Genomic DNA, 27,982 nt, shown 5'->3' with positions numbered 1-27,982 from the left:
TTCAGTTGAATATTTCTTCTTGTCTTTTTGCTACATGATTTCATTTTCTCAAGAACAAAAGTATTTAAAAACGAACAACCAAATTTAACATAGCAGAGGTCAGATATATTTTTACTGTATTTTCCGCTCCATAAGGAGCCCCTAAAAGCCTTTCATTACCTCAGAAGCTGACCATGCGCTTTATAACACTGATAAATATTGAGTCGCAACAGGTCGCGAAACTACGGTAAGCATCATCCGACTCCATTTCCCCCTGTAGAAGATATAGTGGGTGGTGCATGCTGGTATATATATACAGGCATTTCATTTCCTAAGCAATGTGTCAATCATCATTTCAATCGGTCACTTGGCTCAAGCTATTAGGAGGTAAACGAGGCGGGTCCTTTTATAGCAAATACAGCTCGTATAGGCTAAAACAAAGCTTGCAATTGGTGTAAATCATGATGTAAATAAGAAGTTTTGTTGGTCTACAGTGAGAACAAATAATTAGACTAGTCTGTTTATTTTTCAACGGGAATTATGGGGCTAAACAGACAGCTAGCAACAAGCAACATCTATCGATGCAGAGATGCTTTTCAGGTTTTTTTTTATCCGTCAGCATCATCATATGTTTTTGGGTATGTAAACATTTTGCACAATTGGATTCACTACACTCACGGGTGTAAGAAGACCATGGTTGCGTATTATTATCGAATGTGATGGCTGCAAGACGACACCTTTGGTGAGCTACCCCAACTTTATAGTTTTTGAGTACAGACGCTCCCCCACTTACGAACATTCAAGTTTTGAACAACAATGCACAAGAACATTTTTTTCGAGATGTCGAAAAATATCCGGACATTGCTATGAGTTAGATTTTGTATCGTGCGCACCTTTTCTGAGTACAGGACAGTACTGAGTGCTTCTTTCCGCCGCGTGGCGCTGTGAGAGGTCACCCAGCATCCACCCAGAAGAAGAAATCTGGACTCTACTTCCTGGTGTGTGTATACACACTGCACTGTATCTCTAGCGCGCTGAGAAGGTTTTTTATTGTTTAATATCTCATGCATCCATTCAATATGGTTATTGTAAAGTGTAAAGAAGAGACGAGCCGTTTCATTTGAAATGAAAGTGGAATATGGAAGCTTGATTCTGTTGCGAAAATTGTTGGATCGCTTTTTTCGTCCAATTTTTACCACGGAGGAAGAAGTCTCATAAAGTAAGTTAAACTTAACTTTATCTATCTTTATAGTCAATACATATAGTCAACTCTGATCATTTTGAAAATGATCAACCACTGCACTTAAACGTACAATGTCTGTCTACTCTAGACCATTGATTGAAAAACTGACCTAATCTTGGAACCATGGGAGCAAGCACAGTTTACCTCAAAGAACCTTTTGTCCTTGTCCACTCTTGGATAACAATACATGCACACGCACACACGTGGAGGGGCCTTCACACCTGGTCTAATGTTACATAACAGGCTTATTATTACAAAAACACGTATGCCGACGCACGCATAAACAGCCACCTTGCGGCTTAGCGTCTGTCCTTCAAAGCCCACAAATATCCGCGGCCTATATGCTCAGCTCTGATGTCCCTTCTATTTCATATCTCTGATTTGTTAACTCATGGATCACTCTGTTATGTTAATGGCGACACACTTTTGTTGTGTGTTCATTGAGTCACCCGTCACACATCGTTTCATGTTACAAAAGTGTCTCGATTGCAAAACATGTCAACTGTCACTTGTGTTTACTTCCCGGCAGCCAAAGACGGCCCTTCCTCATTAGCTGTTGTCTGGTGTCGAGAAAACACCGGGCTTAATCCATTTTGGCACCCTTGCTATTTGTATACAATAACACTTTTTGTTAGCTGAGGTCATGATGATCCCTTTGGCTGCTGACTGGCTCAGCGAGGGATTCACGCTGGCTGACGAGCAGTTTTCTGGAGCAATAAAGCTATATAAACCTCTTAAGTCCTTCTGAGATTATGCTACTGATATTGTTGGGAAGGTTAAGGGGAGGCCTTTATTTTTGGCAGATTGGTGTCCAAGTTGTTAGCACAATCTGACATTAATTTTGTTTGAAAGTAAACCCAATCATTTTTGTTAAAACATAATCATGATGGTGTTTTAGCCGGTTGCCTTAAAAATATAATCCGGTTAAATTACTCGTTACCTGTTGAAAAATGTAATAGGTAACGTAATCCATCCATTATCTGCACCACTTATCCTCAGTAGGGTCACGGGGGTGCTGGAGCCAAGCCCAGCCATCTTAGGGCAGTAGGCAGGGGACACCCTGAAGTGGTTTCCAGCCAGTTGCAGGGCACACAGAGACAGACAACTCACTCGCTCATTCACACTTGGGTACAGTTTGGACCGGCCAATTTACCTGACATGCATGTTTTTGGAATGTGGGATGCCTGTTACCATTGAGCCCGGAGGAAACCCACACAAGCACGGGGAGAACATGCAAACTCCACACAGGAAGGTTTAATCTCATGACCTCAGAACAGATGCGCTAACCACCGCGCCGCCGTGCTGCCCGTAATGTAATCCAAATACCATTATATTGCAGTGACGTAAATTGAATAAACACGATATAAATACAATTACATTTTTAAAGAAATTATTAAACTTTGTTACCTTATAAAACAATTGGAGGAAACCAAGGTCAGGTAGTTGCTTTTAGTCCTATAAAAAGTGGCCACATTTCAACCACGTAGTATAGTTCATCATGCAAAAATAACTTTCTGCTTCACATGGCAGACAAGATAAGCTGTTTTAGTTCATATTAAGATCACATTAATGCAGTGATATTATAGTGGATTTTGAATAATAATCGTTATAAAATGTTTTACTTTTTCTCAGATCGAACTTTGCGGTTAGTTGCAATGGGAATCGGACCTAGATCGCGGCAGTGACCACGCTGAATCCTAACCAGCAGTAATGTCCGTGACACATGAAAAAGGCATCAGATATTATCTCATTATCACACTATTTTTATAGTACCAGAGACAAATAGCACTGAGTAAAAAATAGTGTGATAGTTAGATAATGTTAAAAGTTTTTTCATATACCCTCAGTGTCACTGGTGGTCCATTGGTTAGGATTCAGCGCTGTGACCGCCGCGACCAGGTTTTGGTTTGAGTTGCAACCCATGTTTTGCTGTTGTGGTCAGTGATATTTTTTGACTCTCTCGTCAAACTTTGAGGTTTGTTTGGGATAAAAAAAATAATCGATATACTTGAATAAATATGCTACATAAACATAAAACTCTTTTTCTTGTTTGAAATCGCGCGCATGGCTACACTCTGCTGACATGCGTACAGAATATAGACTTCATATTACAACGTTAGTTGCGTTATGTTCGTTTTATTACAGAAGATTTCCCCCCAAGAGTCACGTGGTCTGTTGCTTTTTGTTTGCTGTCGTCTTCTTACACATTTTCTTCTTCGTGCCTATCAGTTACGTTTTTGTCTTCATCCTCTGCTTAGCTAGTAAACCTTGTCCGATTATTAGACAAAACTCTTATCAAAATAATGCGAATGTGATTTCTCTTTTGCAAAAAACGTCTACTGTTGCAAAATTGCAGGCGAATATATTTACAACCATTTTCTTCTCACATTATAAGTGAATATTATCAGCTAACCAAGATTGAATCACCTCTGATTCGCATCTGAAATTCACAAGAAATAGTGAACCACAGCCTTAGTGTCATGATGCAGCGTTGTTTATTATCCTAACTTTCTTTCTTTCTCCCCTGCAGTGTGTCCCGTCCATTGCAAACACCGTGCCTGCACCAGGGACCAGCAGTGCTGCCACGAACAGTGCCTCGGGGGTTGCTTGGAGCCCCAGTCAGCTGCACACTGCGTAGCTTGCAGGGGCCTCCAGCACCAAGGTAGTTGCGTGGAGCGCTGCCCTGCCGGTTACTACACCTTCAAGGGATGGCGCTGTGTCTCCTTTGCCTTCTGCCAAGAACTTCACGACTGGTGCAAGCAGGAGAAGGAACGCAGCAAGATCCCCGAATGCCACAAGTACGTCATCCACAATGGCGCCTGCATCCCAGAGTGTCCTTCCGGCTACACTACAGTCAACACTTCCACGTGAGTGTGCTGCCGCTGTTTCGGCGTAAAATGTTTTTATTTGCCAATTACTTCTTTGTCACTTGAATCCTTGAGGACTGACTCCAGTCCATTTCAGGGTCATCATTAGATTGACACGAAAGGAACCAACTGTGACTTGGACTTTTAAGTGTGTGCCACTTTGTATAGTTAGTGGTTATCATTTTGGGGCGTTAACACAGTATATTGGCAGAAAACCAGAAAATTCAGAATCCATGCTATACAGCACAAATAAATTATGTAGCACAATTTTAGAATACGATTTTGCAAGTGCAATACAACATACAGTAAGACCTCGGTTATCGTGGTTAATGGGGACCAAAACCACCCGCGATAAGTGAAAATCAGCGAAGTAGCGGCGCACCTTCAAAAAAAAAAAAAAAATCTCATTATCTGCACTGCTTATCCTTATTGGAGTTGCGGGGGGGCTGGAGCCCATCCCAGCCATCTCCGGGCAGTGGGCAGGGGACACCCTGAACTGGTTGCCAGCCAATCTCAGCTGCAAATCACATTAGTTCTTGCAGCTAGCTGCGTTCTTCATCGACGCACGAGCCGAGTGATCCACCGCTAAGAGTCGTACAGCTGGGCGATTTTACGTCCGCCCGGGACGATCGGAGACAAATTCACGACAGGGTTTTTACTTGCACGCACCGTGGGTGCCGTCCGGTCGCTCCCGAGAGCGAGCCCCTAACCCGCGGCGCGGGTACTTTCGGGTGCGATACGCACGACACCGACACAGTTACGGGGGTCCCGCGCACGTCCGCCGCCTTTCGCCCGCCGCGCGCGAATGGCCGCCTGTCGTTGCGCCGTGCTACTGGGGTCGTCGGACGAGCGGGCTCTCCGCCTTTTCTCGCCGTGTGACGCCGCGTCTGCCGATCTCGCTCCGTTGCGCGGCCCGGGAGTGACCTCTGCCGACTCCCCCCCCTTGTCCCATCCAGCCGTCCGCCTTATCCCGCGTCCGCTGACGTTCCGCCGAAAAAACCCGCAAAAAGTGAAAATCTGCGAGGCAGCGACGCCCCTTCAAAAAAAAAAAAAGATTATTTTTTTCGATTTTTTTTTTTTAATTTATTTATTTATTTTTTAAACCATTACAGACCGCGAAGCTCTGAAGCCGCGAACATTGAACCGCGAAGTAGCGAGGTCCCACTGTATTAACATGTATGGACTTCAGTTAGTCCAGGGACGTACGCTGATAATAATAATAATAATAATAATTTCCTTGTATTGTCATTCTGTGTAACAATGTACACAGAACGAAATGTCGATTGCACCTGACCCGTTGTAGCGAGCCGATGCAGCCGCAGCCAACAGAGGGCGCCGCCGACCACTTTTTAAGTCTTAGGAATGACTCGGCCGGGGCGCGAACCACCGACCTCCCAGTCTCAAAGCGGGCGCCTTACCATCTAGGCTACTGAGCTGGTGTTCATGTGGGGTGAGAAAGAGTCAGATTTACAAATAATTGACCCTACATCTTATTCATGATTTGATTGTTTGAGCAAAAAAAGCAATATACAAACTGTAGCACAGGGAAAAAAACAATTTTACTGGCTTAACTTAACTCAAAAATTAAGTCTAGTTCCTGCTCCTTTTTAAATAAAAGCATTAATAGATTATCGTATATATATATTATATATATTATATCAATAGACTAGGTTATCCTCTATTATTAGAAAAGTCCATGCAACAGAAAAAAAATTATTGGATGTCTTGACTTGGTGTTACCATACAAATACTATGCCTAATTCCATTGCTTTGGGGTGAGGTGAGCGCTAATCAGAATCCTTAGTCTCACTATTGCCCTGGCCATGAGGCAAGCGAAATGCATACCTCACTCTGCATCTGCAGATGCTCAGCACAGTAATACATTACTTAATAATTACATAAATTATATTAATTATATAATGTGAAAGTTCAGTGATTTAAAAAAAAAAATCATAAAAAAGTGATGTTAAATGAGAAAAAACTTTAACACTAAATAAATAAAACCATTTATCGTAATATCTTTTTAATTTCCTGGTTGACAGGTGAGGCACACCCTTGATACTGTCGCCTTCCTACTTGTCATGTAATCTTGTTTGCTGTTCAATAAAATAATGCAAGCAGTGATATTTACTTACATTTTTTGCCTGTTTTTAGGCTATTGTGCTTAAATTACCAAGCCTAGAATTGTGGATTACAAAGTGTAAGGTAATATAAATTCCAGTTCATGATTCTTTTTCGCATGATACAAGAATATTTGTGAGGTCCTAGGATTGAGACACTAATTGTGTCAATTGCGATCGACTAATTGATCACAAAGGTGAAGTACTGGTCACAAAGGAAATCATATTCAGTCACTTGTATTTGTTTGTACTAGCTGCCATATCACAGTCAAATGCAGCATGTCATAAATAAATGTTGTAAGATAAAGGTATAATCTATTTGAATTGTATATGTTTTAAAAAAATATTTAGTTTTCACTATAATAAAATGAGTGTTTTACATTTGTAGTTCAAATGAGATGTAATATATACATTTTCCGTTTATCGTTATGCCTAACAAATAAATAAATGATTTGTGTTTAAAAGAAAATTTAAGTAGAATAGAAGAGTCCTCATTGTCATTGATAACAACATAGTGAACATTGTTTGCTACAAGATTAGATTATGGCGATGGCAGCCTGTCATCTTTAGAGCAGGAAAAGCAATTTAAATTCTCTGCCAGTAAAGCATCAGCCCTAACAGACATCAGATTGTTGCCCCTGAAGTGTCTGATCTTTTAGAGTCCCTGCCACATCCTCCTTGAGTCTTTTTCTGCAGAGTTATTCTCAATCCTCCTCATATAGGCTTCCTCTCCAACCCTAATGTCTCTCTTCAGTTCAACCCATGCTGTAAAGAGCCTTGTCCCCTGACCTGTAGGTGGTGTTACAGTGTGGTGTGTACGGCACTTGAACATTTTGATAACTGTTCAGTGTTACTTATTATATCTTGCAAATTATGGTCATTTAAAAAAAAGGACTTGAATTGACTCAATGCTTTGCCTTTTAACACAATTTGAATATTGTATTAAATACATGTAAAATATTGCTTGATTTAAGTGTCCTTTGAGAAATATTGTGAATTCAACAAATCTTTTTTAACGATAGTCTCCCCATTAATCTTCCTTTTTTATCTAGTTTTTAGTGAAATGTTAGGTTATACTAAAGATCCAGACTAGATTTGAAAATAATTAAATGTTTTTCACTGTTTTTGTGTCAGTCGATCGTTTTGACTTGGTCAATGTTAATAGCTCTCATGTCATGCTGGAAAAAGCGTGAGCACCCCTGTTATAGAATCTCTCTTGTAACAAGTACTTGTCTGACAAAATTTGAGCAAAGGTATCACTTATTTGGTAATGTAATTCATTGATTCATTGAATTTAGTTTTTAAAAGTTTAATGTTGTAAAAGATGTGGCAGTGCTAAAAGTTGTGCTGATCCTTCATTGAAAAGTGGCTGTTGTCATTATGCTAGAGGATAAACTATATTACTTGTCCCGACATTTCAAAGCAAGCGCTTTTTTGCTATTTTTTTCCATTTTACCCCAATGCGGCTCTTTTGTGTAAACTGCAATGACGAGACGATGTCAACCAGATCGCTTTCCACTGTCAAAGGTAAAATCGGCAAAACATATACAAAATGTTTCTGCTCTGGAAGAAAATTTAGGAAAATCCTTGGGTTGACTTTGCCAATTGAGTCAACCTTGTTATTTATTCTAAGGACAAAGGAAAGGGAAGGTAATCGGAAGCTTAAATGTACCTATCATACTGAAAATGTTGATTGGTTTGATCTAATTAAATTCCATAATATGTTGAATTGACTCTACTGGAGAAAACAAAGCTTAAACTTACACAAGAGCACCAACAACACCGTGCTGATGATGTTTAAAACAATTGCCCAACATTTGCTAAATATTTTGGAGCGTTCAGTAAATTTGTGTTTGCGTCTTGTTTTTTTGTTTTTTGTTTTTACACAAAGTGATTTAAGAAATGTTGCGCTACCTGATTGGATTTTGAGCTTTAATTTTGTTTATCAAACTATCTTCCAACTATAGACTGAGGATTTATACATGTGCCTGACCTATCCACAACCATCTTCACATCTCTCCTTGACAACCTTGTGGGCCTTAAAGGCAAACTTGCTTATTTTAGGGTGTGCCTGCCAGCCGACATGAGCTCCTAACATTTCTGATCATTATTGTCAGGCCGAAGATGAAAAAAAGCAGCAGGGAGTCCCTCAGCCTTCTTTTCTCATGTTTTGAAATGCCAAGTGACAGATTGACAGCTGTCGGAAACAAAATATCCCACGATTTTAGCTTGTGACATGAATGATCAGACATTATATTATATACATACATATATATATATATATATATATATATATATATATATATATATATAAGACTTTTTACTAGACAATAAATCATAATTCCTCAACAGTTTTTCACACCCTATTTTATCACGTTAAGATTTTTTTTAGTACTTTCATTTCCAGATTATAGAGTTTACCAGATTATAAACCACAGCCAGTGCATTTATAAGGTTTAAAAACATTTTGTACATACATAAAGCCGTATATGACTATAAACTACAGTTTCCTACATTGTAACATGCCGTACTAACAAAGAAAGACCGTACACAGATTTTTAAGGTTTCAATAACAACTTAAAATATGTTTCCAAGCAATGCCCGTATGTGACGGTAACACCGCTGCAGTATGATAATACAGCACTAAAGGCACTTAAAACAGAACGATCAAAACGATGATGTGGTGTCAGTCTGGCTTTTCAGAGCAAACACACATGTCTTATGTCTCCCCACAGTAGACATAGCAACTTTGGACCAAGATAATTAGTTTCGACCACGGGAAAGTGTACATTTTGACGAACATCTTTCTCCAAGGCTAAAATATGTTCCAGGTCATATGTACGAGGATGATGTATTGTGTGCAAGAAATATTTGGTTTTTTTTTGTGTTGTTTGTTTTAATTGAAGTTTTTGCCGACTTGGTCTTAATTTTGTTTTCAAAAGGCATTCAAAAGTATTTAAAGTTCTTGAATTCAACTTGCCTTAAGCTGTTAGAACCCTGTTTTCAGCCATGTATAAATATTTCTCAAAACCCGTGTCACTCAACAAGCTAAGGTGTTTGTTAAACAGTCCAATTTCCCAATCCCATCAATTAATATTCCTTTCCTTTTGTATTAAATTGGAAGCAAAACTTTATATCGTTAGGAGCAATGATTTGTAATCTGTTTAGAATAGAATTGTCTTAAATGTCATTGATAACAATGTTGTGAAACATTGTATGCAATGAAATAAGACATGGCACTCCAGAATAAAACATGTAAAATGAAGACTTTGAACGGAAAAAAGATAGGACTGTCAGGATAAATAGGCAAAAAAAAAACAACGTAGAGCTTAAACTGGCCCAAGTTATAATAATAATGCAATGAACAGAAATAGTACATTGTAACAATAGTGCAATGACATTTAGCAGCAGTAATTTAAAAACGTTTAGTTAACGTGACTGGGCTGTTTTGGACTTAATACAAAGTACCTCATCCATAAATTGGCCGCAACCATTATATAAACTACATGGTTTAAAACCTAGGAAAAAAAGTACTGGTGTACTGGTTTTAGGAATGGCAATCATAAACAATAGCCAACGGTTCCGTATATCACGGATTTCAGCCAACCACGTCATATTCCAATGAAGACGTTACATCAATTTGTCTTTGATCTTTGAGTTGGTCAGCAGATTCATCCTCTCCGGATCTTTCTTTACAGTCGTTTTTTAGCCGTTTTACTCTCGCACTACTGTGCAACACACAGAGCTGGAAATATGTTGACTGTATGCTAAATATGTTTTTCTTTTCCCCAACACAGGAAACCACAAACTTGGCCAAGTTGTTACATTCTAGTTGAAGGCTTTTTTGAGTGCTACAGTTACTCAGATTGTTTATTTATTCTACCTAATCTGTTGTTAATTTTCAAATGACCACAATACTGCCTTTTGTTCTCTGCTCGATGTTGCCTTGTTAATTTTCACAGAAAAGTCACTTCAATGAACAAAAAATAATGCTGTTAGTCTTTCTCCTAACCCCACACTTAAATACCCGAGGGTTTGAAAATCAACCCCGAAGCCATTTTTTTCGTCATAACATTTTTGATAATTAATTATTCTTCATAAAAGTCTAGTCAAGTCAAATATTTTGCAGTAAAGCAAACATTTTTAGGGTCATTTCTAGTTTAGTTTCGTATATGACAGCAAGCCTTGGATCATCCTCACAAACTTATGAAGAACCAACTCAAAAACAAAAAGTCTGATCTTCGGTTTGAACTTAGTTTTTTTTAAAGATTAACTTATCTACCAAAGAGTGTCAAAGAAGAAGCTATAACTGAAAAGACACAACATTTTCTGATTTGGTTTTCTCAATTTTAATATTTAAGGATCTTTTAAAAGAAAAAAACAGGCAAAGCGTCTTTGGACAGATGCTAGTGATTTTGAACTCTTTATAGCTATTCGCGTGCCCTAGCCTATGTGGTCAGGATTTAGGTTATTCAAGTCTACTGTTGGGTCAAATTCATTTATATTTTCTTTTTTTGCAATTGCCTCTGTACTTTGCTGAACCAAACTGCTCTGTGGTTCATTTTATAGTAAAGCCACGAGATCAAACGTCATAAAGCACTAATCAGACCTATAACCCAGGAATACCGTCCCTGGTTGGAGTCTGATCTTTAATCTTAAACTCAATCAGTGTCGGGGGGGAAAAAACAATCTCACCCATGGTGTGTTTGCTGAGTGAACCTGTTGTGTACTTTGGAGTATTTTGTGTGCGCTCATCACCGTTATAATATTAATGATGGGATTGCACAGATGGCTTTTCAGAAAAATAATTTCATATCGTGTACACAAACAGCTGCCCCTATCTATTGGTTTTTGGAGGAGATGAGTTATGAGAACATTACATAGGAAAATTGCTTTTAGCCAATACTGATTCTATTAAAAGGTGTAAATAATGCTATTTTGTTATCAGAGTTCTTTTAAAACACACTTATATTCTATAGCATATGAATAACCTATATTTTATGTTGATAATATGTGTATTGTTTGCCCTCATGTAGGTTTTAGATGAGGGGATGGTGTCATAATAGTCTCTAGTTTGCAAGTCTTTGACCTGTGCAGCCCTTTGAGATTCTTTGTGATTAAGGGCTATACAAATAAACATGACTTGACTTGACTTATGCTGTTCAATAAGGAACAAAACGCATTAATGAACATTTCAATAATTATGTGACAAAAATGTAAATGCACTGAGTCCGATTTTATTAGTGTAGCGCAGGGGTCGGGAACCTTTTTGACCAAAAGAGCCATGAAATATATATTTTTTTTAAATTGAGAGGCTCACACCATATATTTAAGAACACAAACAAAACCACCAAACCCGCTTTCCAGACAAAAGCTAATTTTTCAGCACGTTTATTTCACTTTGTGTCATTTGATGAGTTGATCAAAATAATGAAAATAACAATAAGGCCAGAGCCTGTGTCCCATATCAATATACCGTATTTTCCGCACTATAAGGCGCACCGGGTTATAGGGCGCACCCCGAAAAAAATAGTTTTTGGTCCTATTTTTGACATACATAAGACGCACCGGATTATAAGGCGCTACAATGGAAACGTCGACAAAACAGTCAGATAGTTCAGTCAAACTTATTACCCCCTTAACATTCCCAAAGCTTGCAAAGACGCAAATATGTGTCGAGAACACGTGCGGATGCGGTGTCCGTACGATGTCACTCAAATGCATCGTTCCATCATTCGGAAGGTTAAAGTCTTGGGATTCAAGAAACGCCAACCATTCCTTAGTTTCTATTTTCTTTTTCGCTCGCAACTTTACTGTATATATGACAATAAACACTTGGAATTGAGTTTAATTTAAAAATAGACACTCCATTCCATCCATTATCTGCACCGCTTATCACAGAAACATCGAGTTCAGTCTGAAATAAGATACAGGGATAATATATATAGCCAGAGTAGCTCACCGAAGTTGTTGTGTTCATAATAATGTGCAGCCGTGGTCCTCTTATATCTGTGAGTTTAGTAAATCCAGGAGAATAAAATATTTACAAATACAAAATAGTAAAAAAATGCTTTCTGTATGCCGTCAGCCACGTGCTATACGCATTCATCTTTTTCGGCCAATTGCAGGCTTTGTTTTGCCTTTCAAGCCAATGCCAGCCTGTAAATGATAAAAAGGATCCGCCCCTTGACCTCCGAATAACTTTAGCCAATAGTGATCCATTCAAATGATGATTGACACATTGGTTAGCCAATGAAACGCCGGTAAATAAATCCCAGCATACACCGCGGACTACTTGGCGTTCGGGGGAAAATCTAGTCGGCGGCTGCAAGTTAGTTGCAAGACTTTGCGAATTAATTTTGTTCCATAAATAAGGCGCGCTGTATGATAAGGCGCATGGTCAGCTTTTGAAAAAAATAAAGGCTTTTAGGTGCGCCTTATAGTGCAGAAAATACGGTACTTTAAACTTGTCTTCTATTGGTTACTTAGCGTTGAAGCTCATTTTACAGTCATTTTTGTCCTTAATAACGGTTACAAAACAAGGTGCCAGCAAAGTATTTTTCTAAAAATGTCACAAAATACTGCAGACAAGAAGGATATTGTCTTATTTACCTTCGCCGCAGACTGCACTGATCGAGAGAGCGAAGGGAGTGCCTTGCGCTGTGTGCAGACATCCGCCTACCTTTACCGCTCAAACAATCAAATTGCTCTCAGTGGTGTGCTGGCGTTTTTGAGTGTTTACATAGTCAAGTCAAGTCAAGTCATCTTTATTTGTATAGCCCTAAATCACGAAGAGTCTCAAAGTCTCATAGTTTAATGAGCTTCTGTTTTAAGGATTTCTAACCGACCCACAATAGGGTATGTTGGTGTGACACCCTAACAATAAACTGTATTTAAGAATTTGCCCGATATATACTAGTCTGAACCTGTTGATAATTCAGCATTTCCTCAGCTTCGCATGTACCACAATCTGTATCCAACCATCTTACTTTGGAACGCCACAGTGAAATGTGTCGGTCAAATTTAGTCTCTGAGCCATATGTACTCGGACAGGGCTGAGCTTTGTTACCCGCGGGACGGGTTTGACTAAATATTTTTTGACCTGATCTTACCTCTAGTTGGTTCTCAGTAAGATATTTTCTATGACCAAGTTTCATTGCCTACATGTTTAAAACAGTTTGAATGTATTCTGCAAGTGTAACAAAAATGCATTTTTCATTTGCACCGACAGGCTAAACTGCACTCCGTGTGCTGGGCTCTGCCCCAAGGTATGCATGGGTCTAAAAACCGTTGACTCAGTCACTGCGGCTCAGGATCTGAGGGGCTGCACAATTCTTAATGGCAGCCTGGTCATTAACCTGCGCGGCGGAAGTAAGCACCTGGAAGTCACCATGGTGTATCTCTGACCATGTATCGTTCCAAACTGATGTTTTTGTTGTCTATGCTGCAGACAACATAGCTGCAGAGCTGGAGGCAAGCCTGGGCCAGATTGAAGAGATTACTGGCTACCTGATGGTGCGGCGCTCTTATGCCCTGGTCTCGCTGTCTTTCTTCCGCAAGCTGCGCACCATCCGTGGGGAGGAGATGGAAGTTGGGTGAGGTCAACCGCTACGTGTTTTAAGAGGGAGATTTGCCGGCCAATTACAACTATTTTGACTGATATCATAATGCCTGTAAATAATTGTGTTCCATGGCCATTTAGTTTTTCGCTAGAAAATAAGTGTCTATCCATTTTTCAATATTCTTCCACAGAAATGTGGTTGATTACAGCAAAATTACACGTTTGATAGCAGGTCACAGAACAACAATAACAAGAACAATAACTCCCAATGTTAGGAACTTAGTGACTTCATTACATGTACCCAGTATCGGTTTGTTTTCCAATGCTAAAGCTTTTTTTTTTTATAAACTTTTACATCAACCTTGGAGTCACTGCCCTTAGTGCTTACTTTAGTGAATACATTAGGAGGTTTACTTCAGAAAATATGGTCTTCAAGTTGGGTCTACTTGTGTTCAGTGGATTTTACTTTCTTCGAAACGATCTCCCAGCTGCTGATCTGTTCTTCTTCTAATGATCCCCATTTTAACTGCATAAAAGTGTTCAAGTCTATTTTATCAGAAAGAGGCATGTCAGTACAGAATAGGGCCTGGAATTAGTCAGTATAGTAATTAAAGTCTTTTTTACAGCAGAAATGGCCAAGTCATTGTTGCGCCTTTCCAATCATAAAAGCTACTCGTGAATGCCCAACCATGGCATGCAAAAGTCAGGCACCCGGAGTCACTATGTACGACAATGACATGTACAGTGATATTATTCAGTACAACTACTGGTCATAGACATTGAAAGTCTAATTACTGTTTAACGTTTAAGTATGAAACAGTTAATGGCATAAATTAAAATCAAGAGACCTCACATCTGTATATTTGGGGTAAAACTTGCATGGAACTATAAATTTATATAAATTATAATAAATAATTTGGTTGCTATTTTTCATTATTTGTTTGTAAATTATCTACAGTGAAAACCTTTTTAGAAAACATGATAGAAAAATAAATGCAATATAACACTGCAGCTCGCCGAATGCGCCCAATTGAGAACCTAAAATGTGGCACAAAGTTGTTACCATTAATAACCTTTTCCTTTCCTCTTTCAGCAATTACTCCTTCTACGCTTTGGACAATCAGAATTTGCGACAACTTTGGGACTGGTCCAAGCACAGGCTTAATATCCAACAGGGGCGAATGTTTTTCCACTATAACTCCAAGTTGTGCATGTCCGAAATCCGCAAAATGGAGGAGGTCACTGGCACCCGGGGTCGCAAGAACGACATTGCGTCCAAGACAAATGGCGACCAAGCCTCTTGTAAGTCATGTCACTCTGATTACCATTGCATGGTGATGGTAATTTTTTTTCAGAGGCTTTTCTCAGCATGTTCTGACTGACCAGCTTAATTTGCCTGTCCAACCTTGTTAGTATCAAGTGTTTCAGTACTTATGATTAAAGTAGTCTGTCCCTCCACATTCACCATCTACAATATTGTATTTGGATGCAATTTTGGTTTAGCAAAAGTTTAATGTAAGAGAAGGGTGATGGCTGCTGCACGATAATATTCAACAGAAGGGAGACCACTAATCAATATTACATCGGGATGAAATCAGAGTCAGCTAACCGAAGACTTACCCACAACATTCTGCTTAGATTCATCAACCTTCATCCAATATTTAACACATTAAAATAACTAATGACATAATAATTATCTGATGTAGACATCGGAGAACACATGTATCACACGTGTACATCTTCTGCAACTTTCTTCACCTCATGTTCCAAATTTGTTCTTATCAGGCGAGAATCACGTACTGAATTTCACTCAGATCCGCACAATGAGTGATAAGATCATGGTGAAGTGGGAAGCCTTCTGGCCTCCAGACTTCAGAGACCTGCTGGGATTTATGGTGCTCTACAAAGAAGCGTGAGTTCTTTTCTTTTCCCTAACTACCTGAGTGTGCGCCAGATGTATATTAGTTTCAGCTGCAATGGCAACCCGTGACAACAAACGAGCAAATCGGGTGGACAAATCTTCACAGCCAAATTATTTATTCAGAAAGACATTTAAAACTACTAAATTATATCCCTGGTCACTTGTTGGCTTCTGTTCAAATAATTTTATTTCCAAACTTGTTTTAACATTGACAAATTCACCAAACTGAGGTTGTTGGTGAACCTTCAGCTCGAGTTATAAAAGCTACACCTGCCTTTTATGGGCTGCATTTTTAGAAATCCATTAAATTATGACAAAGGGGTTACTAATGAATTTGCAAATGCACCGTATTTTCCGCATTATAAGTCGCACAAGACTGTAAGAAGCACCCCCCAAAAACATTCCTTGGTGTAGATTTTTCATACGTAAGAGGTAACGTATTTCTTCGTGTACAACCATTATACACTTACAGCATGTAACAGTGCAATGATTAAAATGATCAGAAGACCCCTTATGATGACACAAAACTTTGGTCCTCGATTTCCCTTGCCCGGACGCGGGTTACCGGGGCCCCCTTCTGGAGCCAGGCCTGGAGGTGGGGTCCGCTGGCGAGCGCCTGGTGGCCGGACCCTTACCCACGGGGGCCGGCCGGGCACAGCCCGAAGGGACGACGTGGGACCGTCTTCCCATGGGCTCACCACCTGTAGGAGGGGCTAAAGGGGTCGGGTGCGCAGAGAGCTGGGTAGCGGCCAAGGGAGGGGTCCTTGGCGCGACGATCCCCGGCTACAGAAACTGGCTTTTGGGACATGGAACGTTACCTCTCTGGCAGGGAAGGAGCCCGAGTTGGTGCATGAGGTTGAGAAATTCCGACTAGATATAGTCGGACTCACCTCTACGCACAGCTTGGACTCTGGTACCAGTCCTCTCGAGAGGGGTTGGACTCTCTTCCACTCTGGAGTTGCCCGTGGTGAGAGGCGCAGAGCCGGTGTGGGCATATTAATTGCTTCACGGCTCGGCGCCTGTACGTTAGGGTTCACCCTAGTAGACGAGAGGGTAGCCTCCCTCTGCCTTCGGGTGGGGAGACGGGTCCTGACTGTTGTTTGTGCTTATGCACCAAATAGCAGTTGAAGCAGCGGCGAGACTATTTAACCTATTAGAATGCAATATGCAAAACAGTCTTTCTGGCACCATGAGTAAAACCATCTGTATAATGAGAAAATGTCTAATGCCTTTTTATATGTCCCACTGGTGGTCTATTGGTAGCGTGTCAGATTCTTCACTGGGTTCGAATGTATTGTGATTTGCACCAGCGATGATTATCAATTGATCAATCATTTCTCAAATACGGAAATATACTGTAAAACCTCGTGTAGTATCGCACACTTGTAACTAATGTATGCAATTCCAATCTTATCCACCGTAGTTTGCTGTATATAATGCTCACCTACCTATAAAAAGCTCTTTCAATATTCTGTCAAATTTGGGGTTTTTAGGTGCACCTTATAGTCCAGGAAAATAAGGTAAATATTTACAATACAACGTAATATCACTTTCAAAAAAAGGTTCAGCCTCTAAAAGTCAAACATTTATTCTTCTATACTTTTTTCTGTGGATGTTTCATTTTGTACTGAATAATGTCAAACCCTGATTCCCCCCCCCACAGGCCGTTTCAGAACGTGACCGAGTTTGACGGGCAAGATGCGTGTGGCTCAAACAGTTGGGTGATTGCGGACGTGGATCCGCCGCCCCGCTCCACCGAGGGTGACAGGGATCACTTTGAGCCGGGTCACCTCATCCTGCCCCTTAAACCTTGGACACAGTACGCCATCATGGTTAAGACACAGCTGTCCGCCTCAGACGAGCATCAAGTCAACGGCGCCAAGAGTGGCATCATCTACGTGCGCACCAACGCGACCAGTAAGTCTCATGTCTGATATCCAGTTAGATTACTGTATTTTCCTCACTATTAAGGGAAACCTGAATATAAGGCGCACCCTCAAAAATTAGTCCTCTGTGATATTTTTTCATATGTAAGGCGCATGGAGTGAAAATTACAGTCATTGTCAAGGGTTACACCAACAATACAAAAGTATTGTATTTGTGCATTCATCTATCAGTCGGAATATTATACTGATCACGATTGCATAACATTGGATAAGACCGGAATCAAATGTGAATCGCGGTGGGAAGCGTGCAGTATTTTATCCTCTTAGTCATTAGTAGTACTGGCAACATATAAAAATGCATCAGGTTTTACCTCATCAACCTAGTAAGAACTAAATTAAATGACAGGAATTGTTGAAAGTAATTTGGTCGTTATTAACCGAATGAAAAGAAAGGCGTTGTGGGAAGTAATTAGGTCTTCCTAAAACATATAAATAACTGTGTTGCCGTAGGTATTTAACACATATGTCTCGTGCATAGCTTGGTTGGAGCTGAAAAAAAAAGTGAAAGAAAATGTTATTCTATTTTCTAATCACTGTCGGTTTTCTCATTTCTCTAACATATCTGGCACCATGACTATAAATAGTTTAATAATGAAATAAGACTTAATGCCATTTCATGTTTCGTCCATATCCCTTCAGAACTAGTGTACTGGATCCAGTGCTCTCCCTGCCTTTACCTGGGTTTGATTCCCGTTGCATCCAATGTTATGCAATGGCAAAAAATCATACACGTCCCTGGTGGCCTTGTGGATAGGATAGGGTTCGGTGCTCTTACCATTGCTATCTCGTTCGATCCTCGTTGCCACCATTAAGCAATTGTGGTCAGCCATAAAATGTATCGACTGATCAATAATTGCACCAACATGGTAACAAGTTTTCAATTTTGTCCGCACATGAGGCACACGTTCACATTTCCGACTACTTTGGGAGGGGTTTGGGATGCGCCTTATGGTCTGTAAAATAAGGATATCAGAAAATTGAAATATTTATTCCGTTAGATGACTCACTTCGAGACTGAGGAGGAATGCTTGTCAAATCAAGCAGAGGAAATAAGTCATAGAAACATGAAGAAAGGTCTTGATAAGTTAGACATTCACTTGTGATTTTTTTATGCTTTTTTTTGCCTTTTGTACTTCATTTGGATAAGATTCTTGTTTTAATGTTTTATTTTATTCAAAAATAGTATATCTGTTTTTGCTCATTCAACTACTTTTTTCAAGCTTTGTAAATACCTTGATTCTAGCAATTTTTTAAAAACTTTTTCTTTCTTTCATCCTTGTAAAATCACATTTTTTTGGCTACATCATTAACCATTTACACTTTTTTTCTTAATCTAAGTATATTCTTTTATTTTTAATGTTTTACATTAAAAGATGGCAAGTAAATCGTGACAAGATTCTGACTTTGTGAACGAATTATTAGAATTTTTTGTTTTTGTTTTTTTTAATCTTGTTTCTTTTGTAGTTATTCTTAAATTGTTGTCATTTTGGGCATTTTCTATAGAAATACTCAGTTTCACATTTATAAACATATAGGTAGTCTACAGAGTTGCAATTTATTTCAACCTCCTTTTAAAAAAACTACATCTGCCATTCATACTTTTTGGTGAAAATCAACATTCAGACCATATATTTTTATTTCCATGGCTCAAACAACAATCCTGGCCAACAGCAATATTTGTAATGTATGGCCGAAGTGGAACTTTGCTATCACAGATCGTCAATTTTTACTCTCCACGTGGCTTTTACGATTCTTATGGTATGAAATTCGTCATTTATACCACCTCCTGAAATAAATCTTTGAGATGCGGGGAAAATGGAAAAATACAGAACACTGCTGTCCCATTTTTTTCACATTTAAAACACCTCAAATACAGTAGACTATCGGTAACACCACTGGAATCCAGATTCTCATTCTTCCTTGTGATGGTTAAATCGTGGTGTCATGGACAGAGTGTCGCCGTTACCCTGTCTGGCACCCTGTCTCCAAGATTTCCTCTTGTATGTTGCGTCAGTTTGTCGTTCCTGGCCTCAAGGGCAGACCTGTCGTACCCTCTAAGCAGCAGCCCTGACAAGTTAGTTTGTTGCATAAATAGTCTCTATTTGCCTTGCCCCAGACATTCAGCCTTCTCTATACAACTTTGATAGTTAATATTTATTTGCATCACTATTGGCCATGACCATAAATGACCCTTTTTGTTGATCATGATGAGGTGGTACAACGTGTTACCATCACAAGAAACTAGAGGTAAGATCTGAATCTGAGCATGACCCGGCCTGAAATTTGAGTCAGCCTAAAATGTCAATCATTATGTTGGGGTTGAGCCGGGCTTCTCTTTCTTTGCCTTTTAAAAAAAAATATAATGACTAATGTTTATGAACATATTAGAATAAAATGATGTGGGGATACTCAACCAAAAAAGGTCCCGAGGCGCTTTGAGGCATAGACAATTCCTTCCCTTCATGTCTCTATTACCCACCCAACATTGTTTTTCATTGTTTCCCCCCTTTTTTCTCTTCTAAAGTGCGGTACTAGATTCTTAAAGACGTACCTTTGCTCTTTTACAATTACCTCTTGAAAAATATTTTATCAATGATGGAAAATTGTCGGTTAATGCAACCTCTGCAGACACAGAGATTTAAATGATGTTATTGATTAAACAGTCTTTTTTAACTTAGATTTCATTACAAAAGACCAGCTTTAATTTGTTATAATAAATCACCTTTCCTCCCGAGTCCTCAGGTTTACATAGAGCTCAGTCTTGCTAATCAAGTTCGTTTGTCGGGTTCCAGCCGGGTATGGCTTTTATACCCGTGGGCCTGGGTCAGGTCAGGCCAGGCCAGGCTAGATTTTTTAGGCTCAATCTCACCTCTACACCAAAAGCTACTTGGATATAAAATATATATATATATATATATATATATATATATATATATATATATATATATATATATTGACATGAAAATGTAAAAGAAACTATTGATTAAAAATATTTTACAAATTCCAAGAGATAAAATACCACAATGCAGAATAATGGTGGGGTAATTTCTTAATAGAAACAATAGCAATTATATAGTTGCAGGTAGAGTATAGGTTGTTAATTAAAATGTGGGAGGGAGAAGAACTGATTAACTTTTTAATATCTGTTTATGATTGGGTAATAGTAGGGCGAAAAGAGAATCAATAAGGAAATGGAAATAAACTCATCCTTTGGAAGGTGTTTTGAACCAAAGCTTTTGATTCTGTGTAAAAATGAAAAACCAAGAACGAATGGGGGAAAAAATTAATTACGGAGAGTCAAAGTATGAATGTTTTCATTTTGTCCACAGAACCGTCAGTCCCTTTGGACCCCATCTCGTCCTCCAATTCCTCTTCCCAAATCCTGCTCAAGTGGAAGCCCCCCAATGACCCCAACGGCAACATCACACACTACCTGGTTTTCTGTCAGCGGCAGGCGGAGGCTAGTGAGCTCTACAAGTTTGACTATTGTCAAAAGGGTAAGATTACTTTTATTCAATGTGTGCTGAAAAGACGCTAGATATAATCCAGGGATTTCTATAGGAACATTATCTGACCAATCAATGTGGAATCAGATATTTCGGTGTTCTGCAAAAAATAATGTCAGAGGATGGTCCAGTATCATCCAGTTTTACAACCAACAATAAGATCAGATTAATGCTGAACATTAAATAATCGGGAACGCATTTTATTTAGCTTAGTTTATGGGTTGTATTTTTGCAATAACGTAATTCATGATATTAATTTTGGACTCAAAATGTCAATCATGTTCACAAGTATAATGTTACATATTTTTTATATGAAGTCTGTTTTTTTTTAATGTTGTTTAGCCATTTCGTTTTTTTTTTAATTTTCTTTTCGTGAGACAACAACGATTCCCATTGTGTGATGATAGTAAAAAAAATTAATACTGCCTTTGAAGACCGCTAGACAGCATTAATGTTGTTGCAATCGGTTTCAGTTGTGGTCGAACCACTTAAACTAGTTAACCTCAAATGGTCCATAAACTTCAAGAACTTTTGCTCACTTCCAGGAAATAGATTAGTCTGCAAGTTGTGTCTCTTGTAATTTATTTCCACTTGGATGAATCAAGGATGGCTGACAATGTCAGATATTCCCTGATAACCCTTCGGGCACTTTCATCAGAGTGCGCATGTGCAGCAATTTTGCTTGTATGCTGACTGCATGTTGCTTTTTCTCAGGGATGAAGCTGCCCTCGCGGGCCCCCACTCAGGTAGATGGCGACGAGGAGCAAAAGTTGAACCAGACGGAGGAGATTGGCCCCGGTAGGCCTTGTTGTGCCTGTCCTAAGACGGATAAAGAGCTCAAGAAAGAGAAGGAGGAGCTAGAGTACCGCAAAACATTTGAGAACTATCTCCACAATGAAGTCTTTGAGATGAAGTAAGACTTCCCCTTAATTAAGAATAAGATCACCCAGGTCCATTTTAAAGTTAGATTGAAATTAAACATTGAACAAATACAATTTACACATGATTTTTTTCCAATCTGTGGTTGTTATTACATTATAAATTACATTGATGTTAAGAAGAAAAATCCCAATCTGTTTTTGTAGTCCTTGGGCAGGTTTGACAATTAAGTTCATTTTATCTAATCGGGATTGACTTTAACCCGGTCAGCGTGAACCCTATTAAAGAAATCTTTTGAAGGAAATTATATTTGAGTAATGAAATAATCACTTGTTTTATTATGAATTTAGAAAATTTGAGACAATTTCTTACTGTCCGGTAGAGTTTTATTTGACCAAATTATTTTGTCGTAGGGAAGTGGATATACCGATACATATTGCTGTGAAAAATAATCTGCCCCATTCCGGATTTCTTTGTTTTTTGCATATTTATCATTCATAAAGGTTTCAGATCAACAAACTAATCTTAATATCACACAGAGACAACCCAAAGACATGCAGTTTTGAAATGTTGATTCCATTTTTTAAGGCACAAAAACAATCAAAATAATATGGCTCTATGTGAAAAAGTAATTGCCCCCTTTATCTAATAGCTAGTTGGGCCACCTTTGGCGGCAATAACAGAAATGAAATGTATACAGTAATTAGTAATGAATCTTTCACAACACTGTGAAGCATTTTTGGCCCACTTTTATATGCAAAATTCAAATCTGCCATTTTGGAGGGGTTTTTGCACATGAGCTGTCCATTTAACGTCACACCACTGCATCTCAATTGGATTTAAATCCAGACTTTGACTTTGCCACGGCAGAACCTTCATTTTGGTTTTTTTTTTAGCCATTCAAAGCTAGACATGCTGGTGTGTTTCGGATTGTTCTCCTGCTGCATGGTACAAGAGCACTTGAGTTTGAGGGCACAAACTCATGGCCAACTGTTCTACTTCGGGATCTTCTGGTAAACACCAGAATTCATTATTCCGTCAACCACAGCAAGTTGTCTTGGTTCGGAAGCAGCAAAGCAGCCCCAGACCATTACACTGCCACCACCATGTTTAACTGTTGGTATCATGTTCTTTTTTTCAAATGCTGTGCCATTTTTACGCCAGATGTCATGGGATGCACGCCTTCCAAAAAATTTAGTTTTTGACTCATCAGTCCACAGAATGTTTCTCCAATAGTCTTGGGGATAATCAAGATGTTTTTTGGCAAATGTGAGAACACAAAAACAGAACTGGTTTTCACCTTAGAACTCTCCCTTGGATGACCTTAATTAGGCCAGCGAGTGCAACGATTCCATGAATGTTTTTCGAGGTGCTTCTGTAACTCACTTTAATGAGCCGTCGTCACACTCTTGGAGTAATCATAGTTGGTCGAGTACTCCTAAGAAAGTTTGCCACTGTCTGCCCAGTTTTCTCCATTTGTCGAAATTGACAGTGACAGTGGTCCGCAGGAGCCATACAACCTTGGATATGGTTTTTTGACCCTTTCCGGACTGATAGAGTTCAATAACTTTTTCATAATTTCTTCTGGCATTTCTTTGGATTGTGGCAGGTCAATTGTGTTCTTGAGATTGTGTATTCTACTTCACTTTGTCTAACATACAATTTAAGTGATTTCTTGATTCAACATAGGTGGTGGACATACATTTTGGGTGTGGCCTGAGGAATCGAACTTAATTTTCCCAAAACATTGGTTAGTCACTTAGTGGTTAGTTACTTTGTGATTTAACAAGGGAAGACAATTACTTTTAAACGTAAGCCAGGTAGGCCTATGTTATTGTGCCTTAATAAATCGTATCGTTCTTTCAATACTCCATTCAATATTTCTGTGGGTTGTCTCTGTAATGTTGAAATTGGTTTGACGACCTGAAACCTTTTGTGAGTGATAAATATGCAAAAAACACCAAATTTAGGAAGGTGGCAAATACTTTTCCAAAGCACTGTACTATGAGAACTTCTAATAAATTTGGAAAGGGTAGTTGCTATATAGCTACTTTTTTTATCATTACCTTTATTCTGAAAGGGAAAAAACACTTTGTACCCTAATGTTTGTAATGTTTATTGAAAGTATTGTTAGATACATTAATCAAAACATGACACAAAACTAATGCTGAGAGTGAGCATGGCCAAATTTGGTTCACCTTACGCCCCCTCCCCTAAGAAAATTTGAAAAATCTTTCTCTGCCAACCTTTGCTAAAAAGTTTGCACCGAATTTGCAATAAACCCGGTCAGGCAAAAAATTCAAAATTTTTGGTATCCTGAAAGAAATAGTTTCCATGCAAGTTGCTGGTAGGTCTAGGCACCTGTAACTTATATCTGTGGCCACGTAAACCATCAACACGACAGAACTCAAAAAATTGATCAAAGGGCACATTGATCATTCCATGTAGTACTTTGAACACAAAAATTAAATCAAATCGAGTTCTGCGGAGCTCCAAAAAGTCCAAGTTCAGCCTTTGTAGTCTTTCCGGATATGACAAATTGTCCATCCCAGGTATCCGCTTCGTATACCGACGCTGAACTCCTTCCAGTAGGTTGATGTATTTGAGTAAGTAAGGGTTCCACACAACACTATTATATTCTAACCCGGGTCTAACATACACGCAAAACATTCGAACTAAGAATGCTGGGTTCTTGTTGTAAAAATTTCTGTAAATGTTTGATGCTACGTTATTGGCTTTGTTGGTAATTTTGGTGATATGCGTGATAAACTTTAGGTTTGAAGTAAGAGTGACACCCAGATCCTTATATTCAGTAACAACATGCAAATCATGATCATTAATGCTATACAGCGGAACAGAACCATGAAAAAACAACTGTGCTAAGCATTTATGAGATGACAGTTGCAGTTGCTACTGTTCGGCCCAAAGAAAAACTGATTTAATGTCATTTTGAAGAGAATCAATTGTTCCTGCAACCTGGGTTTTTGGTAAGAAGGCCGACAGCTTAGCATCATCGGCAAAAATTGAGATTTCACTACTTTGAATGACCTCGGGTAGGTCGTTCACAAAAAACAGGAATAATAATGGTCCTAGTACTGAGCCCTGTGGTACCCCACTACAAACTTCCAACCACGCTGAAAGAACATCGTAAATTTTTACGCATTGTTTACGATTTGACAAGTATGCAGTTATCCATTCAAGCAGTTTTCCACTAATACCATAACATTTCAGTTTTTGTAAAAGCTTGACATGAGGCACTTTTTTTAAAAGCCTTGCAAAAGTCTAAGTAAACAACATGACCAGCCATATTGCGAACGAAAAACATACTGGTAATATTATTTAAATGAGCTATCAAGTTAGTCATGGTAGACCCATGTTGCTTAAACGTAAAAAGATTGTGCTCCTGTATACATTTCCAAATTTTTAAAACAACTATGAAGTGTAAATTGTATTTTTTTTCAGCAAAAAAATATATACATACATCAGTATATATATATATATATATATATATATATATATATATATATATATAATGCATAGAAATTGATATCTTGGTAAAACTTATTTTTTGTCCATAAAAAGGGGTGATATCTTTTTTTTCAAAAGCTTATATCTTTGTCAGAGGTAGGAAAGTATACCAGCATTAATATATCAAACCATTACCTTGCCGTCTTAAAGTAACAATTTCTGATGCCAGTGCTTGCTGCCTCCTTGTGGCAGTTTTTCAACATGAACTAAAACTAAGAAGGATGAAAAATGCTTATAGATAGCAGTTTTTTAGGAAAAAGCTTTATATTCATATTTTATCTATTTATTTATTGCGGAATGTAGTCTGTTTCAAAATTACTAGTGGCTTTGGTACTTGCTATTGGTGACTAAAAGACTGTCTGAAGAAAAGCAGTATTACACATACATATCATTTCAACTGCTGTTTAATTTCACACCAAAATAAAATATAAAAACATAGTTTACTTCACAGACGTTCAAGACAACGACGGTCCGCGATGGATGTGGCCAACCAGACACGTTTGCTCCCGACTGCTGCTTCAGGCAGGCTGTCCAGCACGGTTGTCCCAGAGGACGAGGAGACGTTCGAGAGCTCCAAGACAGTGGTCACCGTAATGGCCAAGGAGTCCACGGTCATCTCCAATCTGCGCCATTTCACCAGCTACCAGATTGAAATTCATGCCTGCAACCACCCGACTGACGCAGCTCGCTGCAGCATGGCTGCTTACGTCAGTGCCCGCACCATGCCTGAAGGTTTGACAAAACCTACCCACACACTTAGTACAAACAAACTAATAACTGTTTTGTATTTTTGTATTAGTGTAATCGTTTATGCTCAATGTAGCGTATATTTTGCACGAAAAGGCCCACTGTTTCATAAGGAGCACCCCAAAAAAAGTTTAAGTCGTATATTTTTCACACTTAAGGTGCACCAGACTAAAAGGCACATGAAATTGTGAGTAAACCAAGAGATTCTGTGTGCATGAGTACTTATTAATGCATCTCATTGATATGTTCCGCTAACTCGATTTAGAAAACATTCTATGCAATAGGAATCAAACCCAAGTAGTGGTAAGAGCGCCTCAATATCATCACTAGACCACCAGTGTTAGGGATGACACAAGAAAAAGGCATTTGAGCTTATCTCATCACTTTAATCACGGTGTCACAAAACTGATTTGCATAGTGCATTCTGAAAGGTTAAACAGTCTCCGCTTCTTCACCTGTATGTCTCGGTTTAAGATATACGGCATGTGCATGTAAAAGAGCTTTAAGAAGTGGAGGGACTATTTAATCTATCAGAATGCACTAGGCAAATCTTCAATAAATGTTAGAAAACGGAGAAAATAGAAAGTCTTTCAACAAAATACTATACAAGCTCTGTTGTGTGTTGAGACACCATGAGTAAAATAGTGCAATATGAGATCAAATCTGATTGTTTTGTATTTGAGTTGTACCACATGTGTTCAAGTGCTGAGTGGTCTTAACTCTCACCGCCACTACTCTGGTTCAATTAGCGTTGCATACTCGTTTACATTTGAGGGCAGCGATGTTTGCGCATTGATCGATCATTGCTCATATACGATATTACCGTCAATAAATAATTAAATAATCACTGTATTCATTTCCAATCCTGTCCTCCGTATTCCGTCGCAAATTAGGCGCACTGGGCTAATGGTGCTCTTTATCTATTCGAATCTGGGTTTTTAGGTGCGCCTTATAGTCTCGAAAATGCGATATTAGTATTCACGAAACAAATAATTCTTTGAGTTGAGAAAAAAAAACTAAGAAGATGTCTTAAAAATCTTCACAAGGAATGAGTCTTTTCTCCCACATATGATAACAGATTAAGCTAGTCCACAGTCCCCCACTGAGACCAAAAAAAAACAAATTATCCACGCCTGATCGATACGTTTGTTGTTTCCCTCCTTGCAGACAAAGCTGATGACATTACAGGCCCCATAACTCACGAGGTCTCGGATATGACGGCACACATTACCTGGCAGGAGCCTGCAGCTCCTAATGGCATGATTATCCTTTACGAGGTCAACTACAAGCGCATTGGTGACAGTGAGGTGAGCAGACTCCAACAGTGGGCAGGACTATGTCGAAAAAAGTTACACGTTAGAGTTAGCAAATGTTACTCAAAGCAGTATACTGCACCTGTGAATTGTTAAAAGAATAGAGATAGATAGATAGATAGATACTTTATTCATCCCCGAAGGGAAATTCACTTTTCCAGCAGCATCCCTAAGCTGAGAACAATCGAAAATAACTGAGAACAATCGAAAATAACACGGGAGCTGCTGGAGTGGCTGCCATTCGTGACTGTGCCGGAGAAACGATTCAATTTGAATCATGTACAAACAAACAAACAATTGAATCATGTACAAGAAACGATTCAATCTGAATCATGTACAAACAAACAAACAATTGAATCATGTACAACAAAC

At 38.9% G+C, this 27,982-nt stretch overlaps 1 protein-coding gene across 1 annotated transcript in view; it reads left to right on the top strand.

Annotated features, from left to right (window-relative positions):
• The window catches only part of insra (insulin receptor a), a 79,795-nt gene that overhangs the window by 38,493 nt on the left and 13,320 nt on the right, over nucleotides 1-27,982 (top strand). The window contains exons 3-12 of the mRNA XM_088326842.1: nucleotides 3,753-4,089; nucleotides 13,441-13,580; nucleotides 13,660-13,804; nucleotides 14,864-15,072; nucleotides 15,556-15,682; nucleotides 17,355-17,608; nucleotides 20,967-21,134; nucleotides 21,858-22,056; nucleotides 26,002-26,282; nucleotides 27,465-27,604. Coding sequence (XP_088182968.1) covers nucleotides 3,753-4,089; nucleotides 13,441-13,580; nucleotides 13,660-13,804; nucleotides 14,864-15,072; nucleotides 15,556-15,682; nucleotides 17,355-17,608; nucleotides 20,967-21,134; nucleotides 21,858-22,056; nucleotides 26,002-26,282; nucleotides 27,465-27,604 — 2,000 coding nt within the window. The remainder of the gene's footprint in view (nucleotides 1-3,752; nucleotides 4,090-13,440; nucleotides 13,581-13,659; nucleotides 13,805-14,863; nucleotides 15,073-15,555; nucleotides 15,683-17,354; nucleotides 17,609-20,966; nucleotides 21,135-21,857; nucleotides 22,057-26,001; nucleotides 26,283-27,464; nucleotides 27,605-27,982) is intronic.

Source organism: Urocampus carinirostris, chromosome 1 (genome assembly GCF_059441175.1).
Source record: "Urocampus carinirostris isolate Australia breed hairy pipefish chromosome 1, RoL_Ucar_1.0, whole genome shotgun sequence".
Taxonomy (NCBI): Eukaryota; Metazoa; Chordata; class Actinopteri; order Syngnathiformes; family Syngnathidae; genus Urocampus; species Urocampus carinirostris.
The sequence above is the reverse complement of the archived record's forward strand: the minus strand, read 5'-3'. Positions and strand labels throughout refer to the sequence as shown.